Here is a 12,975-nt window from a genome sequence, read left to right on the forward strand (position 1 = left end):
AACCAGAAAAAATGAAGCTGCAAGAATGTAGGATTCATATTAGAGACTTGAGATCAAATCAGGGCTTCAATCAAGACAGGGTGGTTCTAGGGTTATAAACCCGGTATCGCCCTTGGTGTGTCCCAATATGACTATTTTTTATACTGTATTCGTCTTTTGAAAAGACAAGTTCCCTTTTAAAACTTTTTATACTGAACTTGTCTTTTCAAACGACAAGTTCTACTCGAAATTCAAAATTTTCGTAATTTTAGAATTACTTTTTATGATACAGGTTTTTAAAAAATACACTACTTCCATAGAAAACCTTTCTAGGGTTACTTACACCTTTGGTGTGCCCCTGCATGGGCATTATCTCACAACATACATGAATTCCAATAACTAAAAATATAATTCAGAAAAGGGGGAGGAGTTTTATTTTTGATAGGAAGCCAAACATCTCCAGTAATTGATATCCATAGTTTCAAAAAATAGTCATTTGCTTGTAACTTACTCGATAATTCAAGATTGACTTTGCCGAGCTTGCCTGAAAATACATAATTTCAGAGCAAGGCCTAAGTTATGTTGTCCGTCTGCTTGAAAATTGCAGCTATTTGCATCCTCATCTCCTCTGTTGTCTGAAAAACACGAGTGTCTCAGAAAGGCTCCATTAGTCCACCTTCAATAATCCCAAGAGGTCTATAACAAAATAGTTCCAATGAAAAAATTTTACAGCAGCCAAATTCTACAGCTTTAATAAGAGAGTACTGTGAAGTTGTGTATGCTGACTGAGCTGAGCCCTCTAGATTTCTATAAGAGGGAGGGCCATCTTTATTTTTCCTCAGAAGACTTGAAAAATGTATAAGACAAGACAAGGTTGTAGACATTATCCATTTTAGGGTCATTTTCAATCTCCGGATCAATGTAAAAGAACACCTGCCAATATGAGTAGTGTAACACTAGTCAGGAATGATCTTGATTTTAGATACTTCAAATAGAAACACTACTTACAGGCATGTCAATCTGCTCCCCGGGAAGAAGTCTCTGCTCCTCAAAACAAAAGCACTGTATTTTATTGAAGTAAAGGGCAGCCTGCAATGACAACTTCACTACTTCATCTTCCATGGTTTAAAACTAAGAATATCGACAATCTTGGGCATCATAACCCTTATAATGTACCATTAAATAACTACGAAAAAGAACAAAAAACAGGCTATAGATTAAATATCAATGATGCAATCAATAAAAGAAAAATAATAATTATAATCTGTTTTAATTCAAGGATAAACCAAACTCCCACACACACAAGATTCTTAGCATCCACTATTCAACAGATTCCACATACTGTGGATAATTGATGACGGTAATCAACCATATTCACGTGAACTGAGCTTAAACCAGCATTTGAAATCAATGGCCAAGCTTTCCTCCCCAAGGATATCCAGTAGAAGGTTACCAAAGCTCTGGTCTAATAATATCCAAATGGGGTTTCTGAGTTTGCAACTCTATGTTGGAAATGAAACTCTACATATTGGCAACCTCTCCATTGGAAACTATTATTCCAGCCCCCACCCCTATGTCTCCACCTCATCTAGCCATATCTTTATCCTTTGTATTCCACCCTATGCATCCTGGTCTTTTGGGACCAATATCGAGGAAGATAAGTTCTCTATTGTGGTACTCAGATGGTGAAATGAACTTTACAACCACATTTTGATTCTCAATTCCACCACCAGTCTGCAACACTTCTCTCGCACTCCAACCTGAACTCTTCTCTCCATTTTCCCTGCTTCTCTCCGAGAGATTTATGAATTAAAGTGAGGCAGGCTTCTAAACACTCACTCTCCTACTGAAGGCCTCCCTCTAGGACTTGGAAATTGTGGGGCTGAAGTTCAATCAAAACTTATCATTAGATTACATTGGGTTTGTTCCATCAGAACCTTCATTTTCAGTACCTTACATCCTTACGCTACTGTTTGACATTTGCTTAGAGATTAACTCGTTAAACATATTTGAGAAGACTTTTCATGGTGCACCCTGGTCTATAATAATACAGTCTACAAATGGCAAAGGAAAGAAAAAACAAAAATAAAAACAAAACAAAACAAAATTAAAAACAAAAAAATCTATCCTCCAAAAAAAATGTATTTAGTGCAAATTAGGTTGAGATACATTGATGGCCCATTTCCAACAAGCTTTGAGCTTTTGGCTAGGTGATAGTTTAACATGGCATCAGAGACAAGATTTCTAGAGGCCTTCGATGCAAACATCTATGTCTATCCGTTCCCTTACCACTTTATCTGTTTCTGATTGGTTATATGTCCCTTCATTTACATGTTATGCAGCATGAGGAAGGATGTTAGTTCAATGCACATTGGTAACCCGTCACCCATTCACTACAAGAAGCTTTGGGGTGTAACTGGTAGCTTAACAGTTTAGAGGTAACTGAAGCTGGAGTATACATTATCTTTAAGCTAAACTATGGATTGAAATATCAGAGGCCAAAAATATTTTATGATAAGATAATAAAGCCAGAATATGTAGAGTTAATTGGAGTAAAACTGAGGAGCCAGATAATAAAAATGGTGCAAATCAACAATCTAGAAACGCCAAGAGACCATTTTGTCATCTTAGATCATCATCCATGAGAAATGGAAGAGTGAAGATGAAATTAGCCAAATAAATAACAGTAGATAAAGTTGACAAGTGCTTGTGTAAATTATTTTATTTTATTTTTTTGATAAGTAAACAAGATATGCATTAAAAAGAGGCTAAAAGCCACAAAGCATACAAGGAGTATACAAAGCGGCTAAGGCCTCAAAAAGGAGCAACAAGACCAGAAAAGAATCACCTCCCCTTAAGTGGATGCTACCCACTCCAAAAAGCCTATAAGGGAGAGAGACTCCTCGCCTATATTCAACACACCCCCCCTAAAAGCTAGTCTATTCCTCTCCTTCCAAACCGTCCAAAAAATACACAACGGTATGGATTTCCACACCTTTTTCCTTTTCTTCCCCACAAATGGGCCCCTCCAGGTAGTTAAGACCTCCTTTACAGTTTCTGGAAAAACCCATTTAACATCTACTAATCCATGAATAATATCTCACAAAGCTCTAGCCACTATACAGTGTATAAGAATATGATTTATATTTTCTTCTTCACAACCACACAAAAAACAACGATTAGAAAGTTGCACCCCTTTTATTTAAAGCCTGTCCAGAGTGAGCACCTTCCCCCACGTCGCCTCCCAAGCGAAAAAAGCAACTTTAGTTGGCACCCTATCCATCCAGATGCACCTTGAAGGAAAAACTGTGTCATTAGGATTGGCCAACAACCTATAAGCGTCCTTGACCCTGAAGTGACCATTTCTTTCTCGCCTCCACATAACTGAATCTTCCTCCAAAGAAGGCCTATGACCCCTCAAGATATAAAGCAAATCCCCAACCATATCCAACTCCCAATCATTAAAGTCTCTAAAAAAGTTTACATTCTAGCCTCCTTGACCAGAATTTTGATCCCACATCTCCTCAATCGTTGCATCCCTATGCGTAGCCATAACAAAGAGGTGAGTGAAGCAATGGGCCAACGGTGTATCAGTGCACCAAATATCTTTCCAAAATCTGATTTTGGTGCCCTTCCCAACTAGAAACACTAGATTATCCCAGCACCAATCAGATTCTTTCAAAATCTCCTTCCAAACCCCTACTCCAACCGCCCCATTAGCCTTCTTTGACCTCCAACCATGATCCTCTTGCCCATACTTCGTTGCGATCACTTGCTTCCAAAGATTATCTTTTTCGCAAGCAAACCTCCAAATCCACTTACCAAGCAAGGCTCTGTTCAGCATGGCTATTTTCCTTAAGCTTAGCCCACCCTTGTTCTTGTCTGTGCAAACCACATCCCATTTAACTAGATGAATTTTCCCCTCCAAGTTTCCTCCCCCCCATAGAAAGTCTCTTTGAACTTTCTCTATTCTTTTAGCAGTCTTGGGCATTCGGAAAATAGACATTTGGTATATTGGCATGCTAGCCAAGGTGCTTTTTATGAGAGTGATCCTCCCCCCTTTGGAAATGTACTGCCTTTTCCAAAGCGCAAGTCTCCTCCTAACTCTCTTTTCCACTCCATCCCACATAGAAGTAGCCCTATTAGGAGCCCTTAGAGGGAGTCCCAAATATTGAGAGGGCAAGGATCCCACCCTGCAACCTAACTCAACTGCCAGCTCTTGAATCTCCTCCACTTCTCCAACTGGGATGATTTTGCTTTTGGCTAGATTAATCCTTAGGCCTGAAGCCGCTTCAAACCAAAGAAGAATCTAACTTAAATGAGTTAATTGCTCCTTGCTTGCCTCACAGAACACTATTGTGTCATCAGCAAAAAATAAGTGGGAGATGTTCAAAGTGGGTCTACTACCAACCCGAATGATGCATCCTGATAAGTATCCCCCCTCCACAGCTCTCCTAATGAGGACATCCAACACTTCCATTCCCATAACAAAGAGATAGGGAGATAGAGGATCTCCTTGTCTAAGCCCCTTAGTACTAGGGAAAAACCAGTTGGCACTCCATTAACCAGAACTGAGAATTTGGCTGAGGACAAGCAACTCCACATCCACCCCAACTACTTAGCCCCAAAGCCCGTTTTTTGTAAGACCTCCATTAAAAATTTCCAATTGATGCTGTCATAAGCTTTTTCTATATCCAATTTGCATATAAGGCCCTTCTCTTTTCTTTTCTGCCACGAATCTATCACCTCATTAGCAATTAAGGACGCATCAAGAATTTGTCTTCCCGTTACAAAGGCATTCTGGGTAGTGGAGACCACCTTACCAATCACTTTTTTAAGTCTGTTAGCTAGAACTTTAGCAAGAAGTTTATAAAGCCCCCCCAAGAGGCTGATAGGTCTAAAATCTCCAAGATCCTCAGCCCCACTTTTCTTAGGAATCAAGACCAGAAATGTATTATTGAGACTTTTAACAAAAGAGTTATGCTCATGAAACTCTTTAAACATATCCAAAATCTCCTCTTTAGTAAAATCTTAAGCGTTTTGCCAAAAAACTACAGTAAAGCCATCCGGACTAGAGGCTTTATCCCCATTCATCTCCATCAATGCTGTATGAATCTCAGTCTCTGTGAAGGGGACCTCCAAAATCTCCGCTTCTTGTTGGCTGATGTGATCAATCTGAAGTCTTCCAATATCCGCCTTCCATTCCATATCTTCAGGGAGCATCTGCTGAAACGTGTTAACAATTCCTTCCCTCACCTCCTGCTCCTCTGACAGCCACTCCCCATTAACCTTAACTCTGTCCAAAGCGTTGTTTCTATGATGAGCACTTGCCATTCGATGGAAGAAACCCGTGTTTCTGTCCCCCTCCCTTAGCCAAATCTCCTTTGAAAGTTGTCTCCAATGGACTTCCTCCAAAAGCACCCACTTTTTATAGCTTTCTTTTGCTTTTTTTTTTAATTATGTTTCCTCCACAGTCAAGCTTCTCTCGCTTTCCACCCGATCCCAGAAATCTACTTGTTGCAGGGCTAAAGATTTGTTGCATTCTAGTCTCCCAAAAACCTCTTTGTTCCATACTTTCAACTTCTTTTTTATTTCCTTCATTTTAGTAGCCAATCTATAACTAGCACTGCCCTTGACTTCGATCCCCTGCCACCAAGTTCGAACAAGGTCTTTGAATCCCTCAACCTTAAGCCACATGTTTTCGAACCTAAACGGAGTAGGGCCTCTTCTTATTCCACCCCCCTCTAGAACAATTGGGAAATGATCAGAAATTGGCCGAGATAGTCTGCTCTGAGTAACCCCACTAAATTGATCTAACCAACTAGGGGACACTAGAAACTTGTCCAATCTCGCCCATGCCTGGTTATTAAGGCCCCCATTCCAGGTGAATTCTCCCCCTTGAAGAGGAAGGTCCACCAGCCCTAGATCATCTGCAATCTCAGCAAATCTCCTCATTGCTGAATTAATTCTCCTTTGATTGCTCCTTTTCCTTTGGAACAGGGTGATGTTGAAATCCCCCCCTAGGCACCAGGGATCTTCCCAAAGGCCTCTAATCGCCCCAAATTCCTCCCACATGCCATCCCTTTCCACTTTGGTAAACGGACCATAAACTCCCGTGAACACCCAAAAAGCCCCATTTTCTACAATCTTGAATCTGCAAGACAGCGTGAATTGGCCCTCCTCCCAATCCAGAATATCCAGAGCCCTCTTGTCCTAGCAAATCAGAATACCGCCCGCAGCCCCCTCCGCATTCAAAGCTCTCCAATCTAAAAATCTTCCAGAGCCTAAACTTCTCACAAGACCCTCCGACATAGCCTGGATTTTTGTCTCCTGAATACAAATTAAATCCACCCTCTGATTCCTTATAAAAGACTTAATAATTTTCCTTTTAGAGCTTTCGTTTGCTCCCCTCACATTCCAACTTAGAACCTTTAGCTTCATTGGACAACTACAATCTAATTCCCTTTGCCCTGTGAAGGACCTTTCTGCTTATTCCCCCCCTCATAATTGACAGAGCATTCCAACCTCTTTAATTCCCTTTCGAACTTTGACTTCTCCAAGCTCTTTGCTATGAATCTTCTCCCTTCTCTTTCTGATTTTAATCAGGAAGCTCAGGATTTCCTTTTCCAACCCCTCCGTTGAAAATCCCAAAAATTGGCTGAATTTTGCCAAACTGCTTTCCTCCCATTTTTCCTCTTTCTCCTTTCCCGCAGCTTGGTTTTCAGGCGTGCCAAAATCCCCCTCCGTACCCTTGACTATATTTTTGTTTCTATTGGCCTCTCCCAATTCCCAGCACCCATTATCATTCTTAGTAGGCCCCTCATACACTGTTAACCATGTTGTTTTATCACCCCATGATTCCTCCTCTATACCCCCTAAGCGATCGAAAGACTCCCCCTCCGGAGCCCGATCAGAATGAAGAGAAAGAAGATGAGATATCCCCAAAACCCTTTTTCTCCTAGAATGGAAAATCGACTCATACCTCAAAGTTTCCTCTTCAAGCGCCCAGTCCGTCACTGAGAAGCAAGCACTCATTTGCTTCCTTCTGAGCTCCTCTGATTCCCAGACCACAAGAGGCTCCTTTGAATTGGGCCCACTTCTGGAGATGAAGCAGTCCAAGAGGCTGGCCTTCTCTTGAGGGCCCTTAGTTGGGGCTTGGGAACTAGCGTGATTGGGTCGGCCCTTTCCATACCTTTAAAATCACTCATCTTGTGGCAGCCCAATTCTATAGCCCATCTCCTTGACGATGGGCTTGCTTCTAATCCATCATCCTCTTTTGCCGCTTCTTTTGATTTTGAGCCCAAAAATCCATTAACCACAGCAGGCCCATTAGCCCTCTTCACCTCTTTAAGACCCATGATTGGGCCTAATGGGGACAACCCAGACGCTCGCCCATCTGTGAGGGCCCATTCCCGGATCACCGGGCCATGAATCCGGTTTCCCAGTTCTCGACCCGACCCATTCTCCTACGTATACCTCACATCATCTAGCAGGTTCAGCGTCTCGAGCCTCGCGCTTACCAGCTCATTCCCCACGCGCTTCTCCGCGCGTGAACTCACATCACCCCTAACCTCGTCACTCCTTCGATCAGACGCTTCACTGTATTTCATCCTCACCACGGGTTTGATCTCCCACCATAGCGACAGGACATAGACATCCTCCTCTACTTCAATTTCCAGCACACTCGGCCTAAAGTCTCCTCTCATTTTGACCAGAAGCCTAGCCCATTGAATCTCCCTCATCGTCTTTGTCTGATCATCGACTGCTACAAAACCCCCGCATTCTTCCCTTATTCTTTTTAAAATCATCAGACTCCACAGCGAGATTGGAAGCCCTAAGATTTTGACCCAGACTTCGTTTTTTGTCTCCTCCTCTGCCCAACAACCCGTCCTAGGGTTCCAATGTTCTAGCCCTAATTGAAGCCCTCCCAACACTCTGCTCCCTGAGGAAACGACGCGTCTTGCTTTTTTCAGGTCTTCAAATTCCAGCAAGGCCTGCCCTTCTCCAATTTAGCCAGCCCTAAATTGCCTTTTAGGCCCCAAGAATTTGCCCATAATCTTCCCAATCTCTCCAGGTCCTCTTCTCCCTCTATTCTGGATTTCCAGCTCGCAACAATGCAATGCTCCAACTTCTGCAAATTTCCTATAGTTTCCTCCCTTTTAACCTTCACATTGATTGAGTTTGAATCATTCCAACTTGTTCTTTTGACTGCTGCCGCATACGAATTCTCCGGTGCAGATTTTCCCGCGACCCTTGCTTCCTGCATGTTTGCTCTTCTACCAATCGATCCTTCCATTTGATGAATTTTCTCCGCCATAGTCGTCCATCCTCTTTTGTCCCCTCTGCCTCTCGGTATGAATATACAGAATCTCTTTCTTTCCAAATCAACAACCCCCAACCGTAGAAACCCTCCCGCTCTGTTAAACCCACGAGTTAGGAAATACGATTTCCCCTTGTCTTTCCACTCCTTTTCCCATTTCCCTTCTTTTTGGTCTTTTATGCAGTGGATTAGGCCCTCCTTGAAAAGCCCTAAACTTTCCGATCCTAATCAGACCCATGGCGAGACCCCTGTCTTCTTCTCCACGACGAGAAACTGGGGCTTTCCTCTTCTTTCATCAAGGACGATCTCGAACGTCTTGGACTCCACCGTGAAGCTACTCTCCTTCCTCCTTTTTCGAGTCGCCTCACTATTCTCTCCGTCTTCTCCATCGCACGCTCTCTCACTCTCTCCCTCGCCCTCTCTCTCGCTCTCTCCCATCTCTCTCGCCCTTTAAGAACTAATTGAAGAAATAAAGAAAGCTAGAGGCACAGAGTTAAAGGGATACCCCATCATCAAATAAAAGGGATGATTTTCCTAGATGATTACAAAGGCAACTCTGCTTTACAATATATAATGTTAGACAATTACGAATCCAAAAAATGGGCGTTGCTTGGACAAACAACGGGCTATGGCTTTCCTTCCTGATTCGAACGAATAAACATTACTATCAAGCAAGGCAACCTCGCAGGAATCAGGAGCACAATTAACCAGGCATTTGACAATTTCACAAGATGAAATTTCTTCCTCTATCATTTATTGCAAAACACTCCTTTGGTGTAAACCATATTGGAGGCTTGAATGTTCCGATGAACTTAGGGACAGATTAGAATCTTTTATGAGAATTTGTTTCTAATGATGATTGAGGTGACTATAACAAAAATTCACAAGGCACACATAGCTTTGTGAAGGAGTCATTGGTGATTTCCAATAGATCTTTAAAAAGTAATGCCATAATGGATCAGAAAATCTATGTCTCACCTGCATCTCTAAACACTTCAATAAAGAAATTGAAAATTGGGGAAAATTTGTAAAATGCAGAGACAGAGAATTTAGTAAAATTTGGGGAATGTGGAAAGTACCCTCATGGGAGTGACATTGTATGTAGATACACCAGTTATAGGAGTTGAACTTTGGTTTTCAGCTGTGTAAAATGCAAGGGCACTTTCTCCTGGCTTGACCCTAATCTACAGAAAACAAAGGACATTACTGTACAGCACCTGTAGTGCATGGAAGGCACTTGAGTAGATAGAAAAATATGTCTATTATGATAGAGATAGCCTCTCTTGTTTTTTATAGATAAAAACAAACCTCTCTTTGTGTGGGAATAAACTTCCATTGCATCCCATCAGCCACATCAGCATTGAACTGCACCACAATCTCTCTGCAAAAACAACATTTCAGCCAGCAACCCTAAATGTACAAACTAAAACAAACAGAAAAAAAAATACATAGTACAAAATATAATTAATCCATCTCCCATTTGTTGGGTTGGAAGAGATGTCTAAGAAGATCAATGAGCGATTAGTGAATGCACCGGTTGTTTGGATGCAGGAAGTTTCACATATTAGTAAGAAGAGATGCGTGCTTAGCGAGACAGGTCAGACGTGGGCTCTGGGGACTGGTGTCAATAAGTTACAACACTCATTTCAATAGAATTTCATATAGCCCATTGTTTGCTTCAATGAAAAATAAAACTAAGAAAGGAAATTTGTTTGTAATGAAAGATGGAGCTGCCCATGACTGAGATTGTAAAATTATTTAGCTCTGTTGTGTAAACCATATTTCTCTTTTTCCTTGTTTTTCTTTCTGGAATTCTTTCATCCAAAAGGAAAAGAAAAACACAGAACTGAAGAAACATGGACCAAATGAAGCTGATATGTGCACTCATTTTTAATCTTTATCAATAAATTATCTATACAGTTGTGTTGAAACATCAGCAATAGGGGGTTTTCCAAGAAAATCTCCAGGATCTACCAAGCACAGAATGGAGCCTTGGCAGGAAAATAATAATAGTTCTTTTTCTTCTCCAATCTCCATTCTTTATTGCACTATTATTTGCTTGCACAACATGCACCCAGCATTAAAGGAATATAATGAAAATGATATCTAAACTAGAACATTAAAAATATGACAAAAGAAGGTGAATAGTTCTAGCTGATAAACATTTACTAATATCAAGGCAAAGTGAAAAGTACTATTAGCCTAGAAAGTGAAAAGAAGCTCCATCGCTTCAAAGGTGGAAATCAAACCTTAAGCTGGCTGTTCCATCTTCATCATGCCGTGCAATCTTTTCTTCAACAGTCTAAATCACAAAAACAAGTCTTTTGATGATTAACAAACAACATACTGAAAGGAAATTAAATATGACAGATCTAAAAGTACTAAAAACTGGAGACTTTCAGCCTCACCTCCCGGCGGTGAACTGTCCCCCCATACCCAGTAGCTTGGCAGAACCTTTGGTACAATGGCACCGCAGCATAACTACCTGCCACCATTGCAAAAACTACTGCTGTAAGGTACATAAGCATTTTCTTTGATTTCCGGGCTTGTTCTGCTGAAGCATCTACAACATAATGGCGTCGAAAATCCAGCACAGAACAATAAGAGGGTCTCCCAGAGTACCGCAAATCAACAGGCGAAAATTGTCTCCTCTTATCGAACAATCCCGAATGGAATTCACACTTTTGCATCAGAAGCCGGTTAGTACAACCCAAGTTTTGCCCATAATTAGCGTTAGCTCCAATTGATTTATCAGGTATATGCCTGGATCAATATCAAAATTTTCATCTACACGGACTAAGAACCAAACAAGCAAGCAAGTCTTAACAATTATAATTTTGTTTGTCTCCTATGATTAGCATCAGCTACAAAAAATAAATAAATAAATCACTTAGATGGATTGAACACCAATCAAATAAGCTGCGACAATAGCAATTCTGTCTATTTCTTGAGAAATATAGGTTCAAGAAAACCATGTGTTTTTATCACATAATTCCAAATGAAATTCACCCTTTGGCATCAAACCCACTTATCATATGCAATTTTCAACCATAATCATCACCAGCCACAAATCTGTTTGTTTCACAAGAAAAATAGATTCTAAAAGACTCCCTACGCTTCACACTTTGGCATCAAAACCCAGTTACATAATTTTTGCCCCTAGTCAGCCAGTAGCTCCAATCAATTTATCATTGGGGTCAACAATTCTCATTCATATGGACTAAGAACCAACCAAACAGGTTAGTGTAACAACGACAACTCTGCTTGTTTCCCAAGAAAAAACAGATTTTAGAAAACCGTCTACCCTTATGAAACAGTCCCAAGAGGGATTCCCACTTGGACATCAAAACCCCGTTACCATTGCACAACTTTTTCCAATAATCAGCATTAGCTCCAATTAATTTATCATCAAGATCAAAAGTTTTCATCTACATGGGCTGAGCACCCAACAAACAAGCTAGTCCAAGAATGACAATTGTGCTTGTTTCCCAATAAAAATTATATACTGTACGACAACTAAACTAAATGTAGAAGTACAATTATTACCTTGAAACAGAACCAAAATGGGGACTCTGTGAATTCTTCAGGCAAGGCAGGAGAAGGGTTTTTCTAGAAACCCTGAACCATGACATGTTTGAATTCCCAGAAAATCACCAAAGATCAAGCGAATTTGCAGAGAAAAGCGAACCCACCGAAATTGTCAAGACGGGTTTCTATTTAAACTTGGCATTCTCATTTCCCCTGCTGTTTGGTTTGCGAGAAACCTCAGGAAAAATCACAATCCAGGCCCAGCCCCGTCAAATTTTATTAAAATAAAAAAATTTAAATAAGAATAATAAAAATAATTATTATTATTATTAAGTTATTAATAAATTTATATATTTTATTAAAAAACCTTTCTTTTTTAAAGAAAAAAAATGGTGTATTTAAATATTCAAAATAATAATAACAATAATTTACTTCTTTTTCTTGGTAAGGCATATTAGAACATTCGAGTAATATGAACAAATATTAAGATACAAAATAAATTGTCTAATATAATAATAGTTTGCTCAATTGTATAAATATTATCTACTTTAAATTAAAACATCACTTATAACTTTAAAACACATTTATTTAGTTAAAAAAAACTCGTAAATAAATAATACAAAAAATTTAAGAGCGTGTTTATCGATGATTTTTAAAAACGTGTATAGTTTTTTTTATACTTGAAAGTAAAAAGTTTTATAAAGTGTAAAAAAGATTAAAAACTTTTTTTAAAATCATTACCAAACAGATAAAAGTTTTTCGTGTGGATACTGAGTCCTCATTGTGTTCCATGTTGGATTAAAAGAACAAAACATTCATTTATGTTCCAAACAAACTCCCGTGTCTCTTTATATTACCAAGCAAATTCTTACATCCCTTATCGTATTAAATAAATTCTTATATTATATGGAAGTTAACTTTAATACCTTCTGTAACAACTTCTCCTAAATATGTAAATATTATCAATTTTGAACTTTATAAATCTCGTAAGACATGAGGAAATTGACTCGATTTTAAAACTCAACTATAAAAAGTAATTTTGTTTGAATTTTATTATCGGTAATATCATCATAATACAATTTTTTATAATATTTCCATATTTTCAATTATTAATGGAAATATTCTACATATTAAGAAAAAAACACATC

General features: G+C 39.6%; 1 protein-coding gene across 1 annotated transcript; it reads right to left on the reverse strand.

Annotated features, from left to right (window-relative positions):
* Nucleotides 1–387: 387 nt before the first annotated feature.
* Nucleotides 388–12,113, reverse strand: LOC100242637 (cytochrome c oxidase assembly protein COX11, mitochondrial). Its single transcript, XM_002277442.4, has 7 exons — nucleotides 11,846–12,113; nucleotides 10,708–11,062; nucleotides 10,549–10,601; nucleotides 9,608–9,680; nucleotides 9,379–9,483; nucleotides 988–1,068; nucleotides 388–912 (listed from the first exon to the last, which is right to left on the reverse strand). The coding sequence occupies exons 1-7, from the start codon at nucleotides 11,929–11,931 to the stop codon at nucleotides 808–810; spliced, it is 858 nt and encodes a 285-aa protein (XP_002277478.1). The 5' UTR covers nucleotides 11,932–12,113; the 3' UTR covers nucleotides 388–807.
* Nucleotides 12,114–12,975: the final 862 nt, after the last annotated feature.

Source organism: Vitis vinifera, chromosome 16 (assembly GCF_030704535.1).
Source record: "Vitis vinifera cultivar Pinot Noir 40024 chromosome 16, ASM3070453v1".
NCBI classification, from domain to species: domain Eukaryota; kingdom Viridiplantae; phylum Streptophyta; class Magnoliopsida; order Vitales; family Vitaceae; genus Vitis; species Vitis vinifera.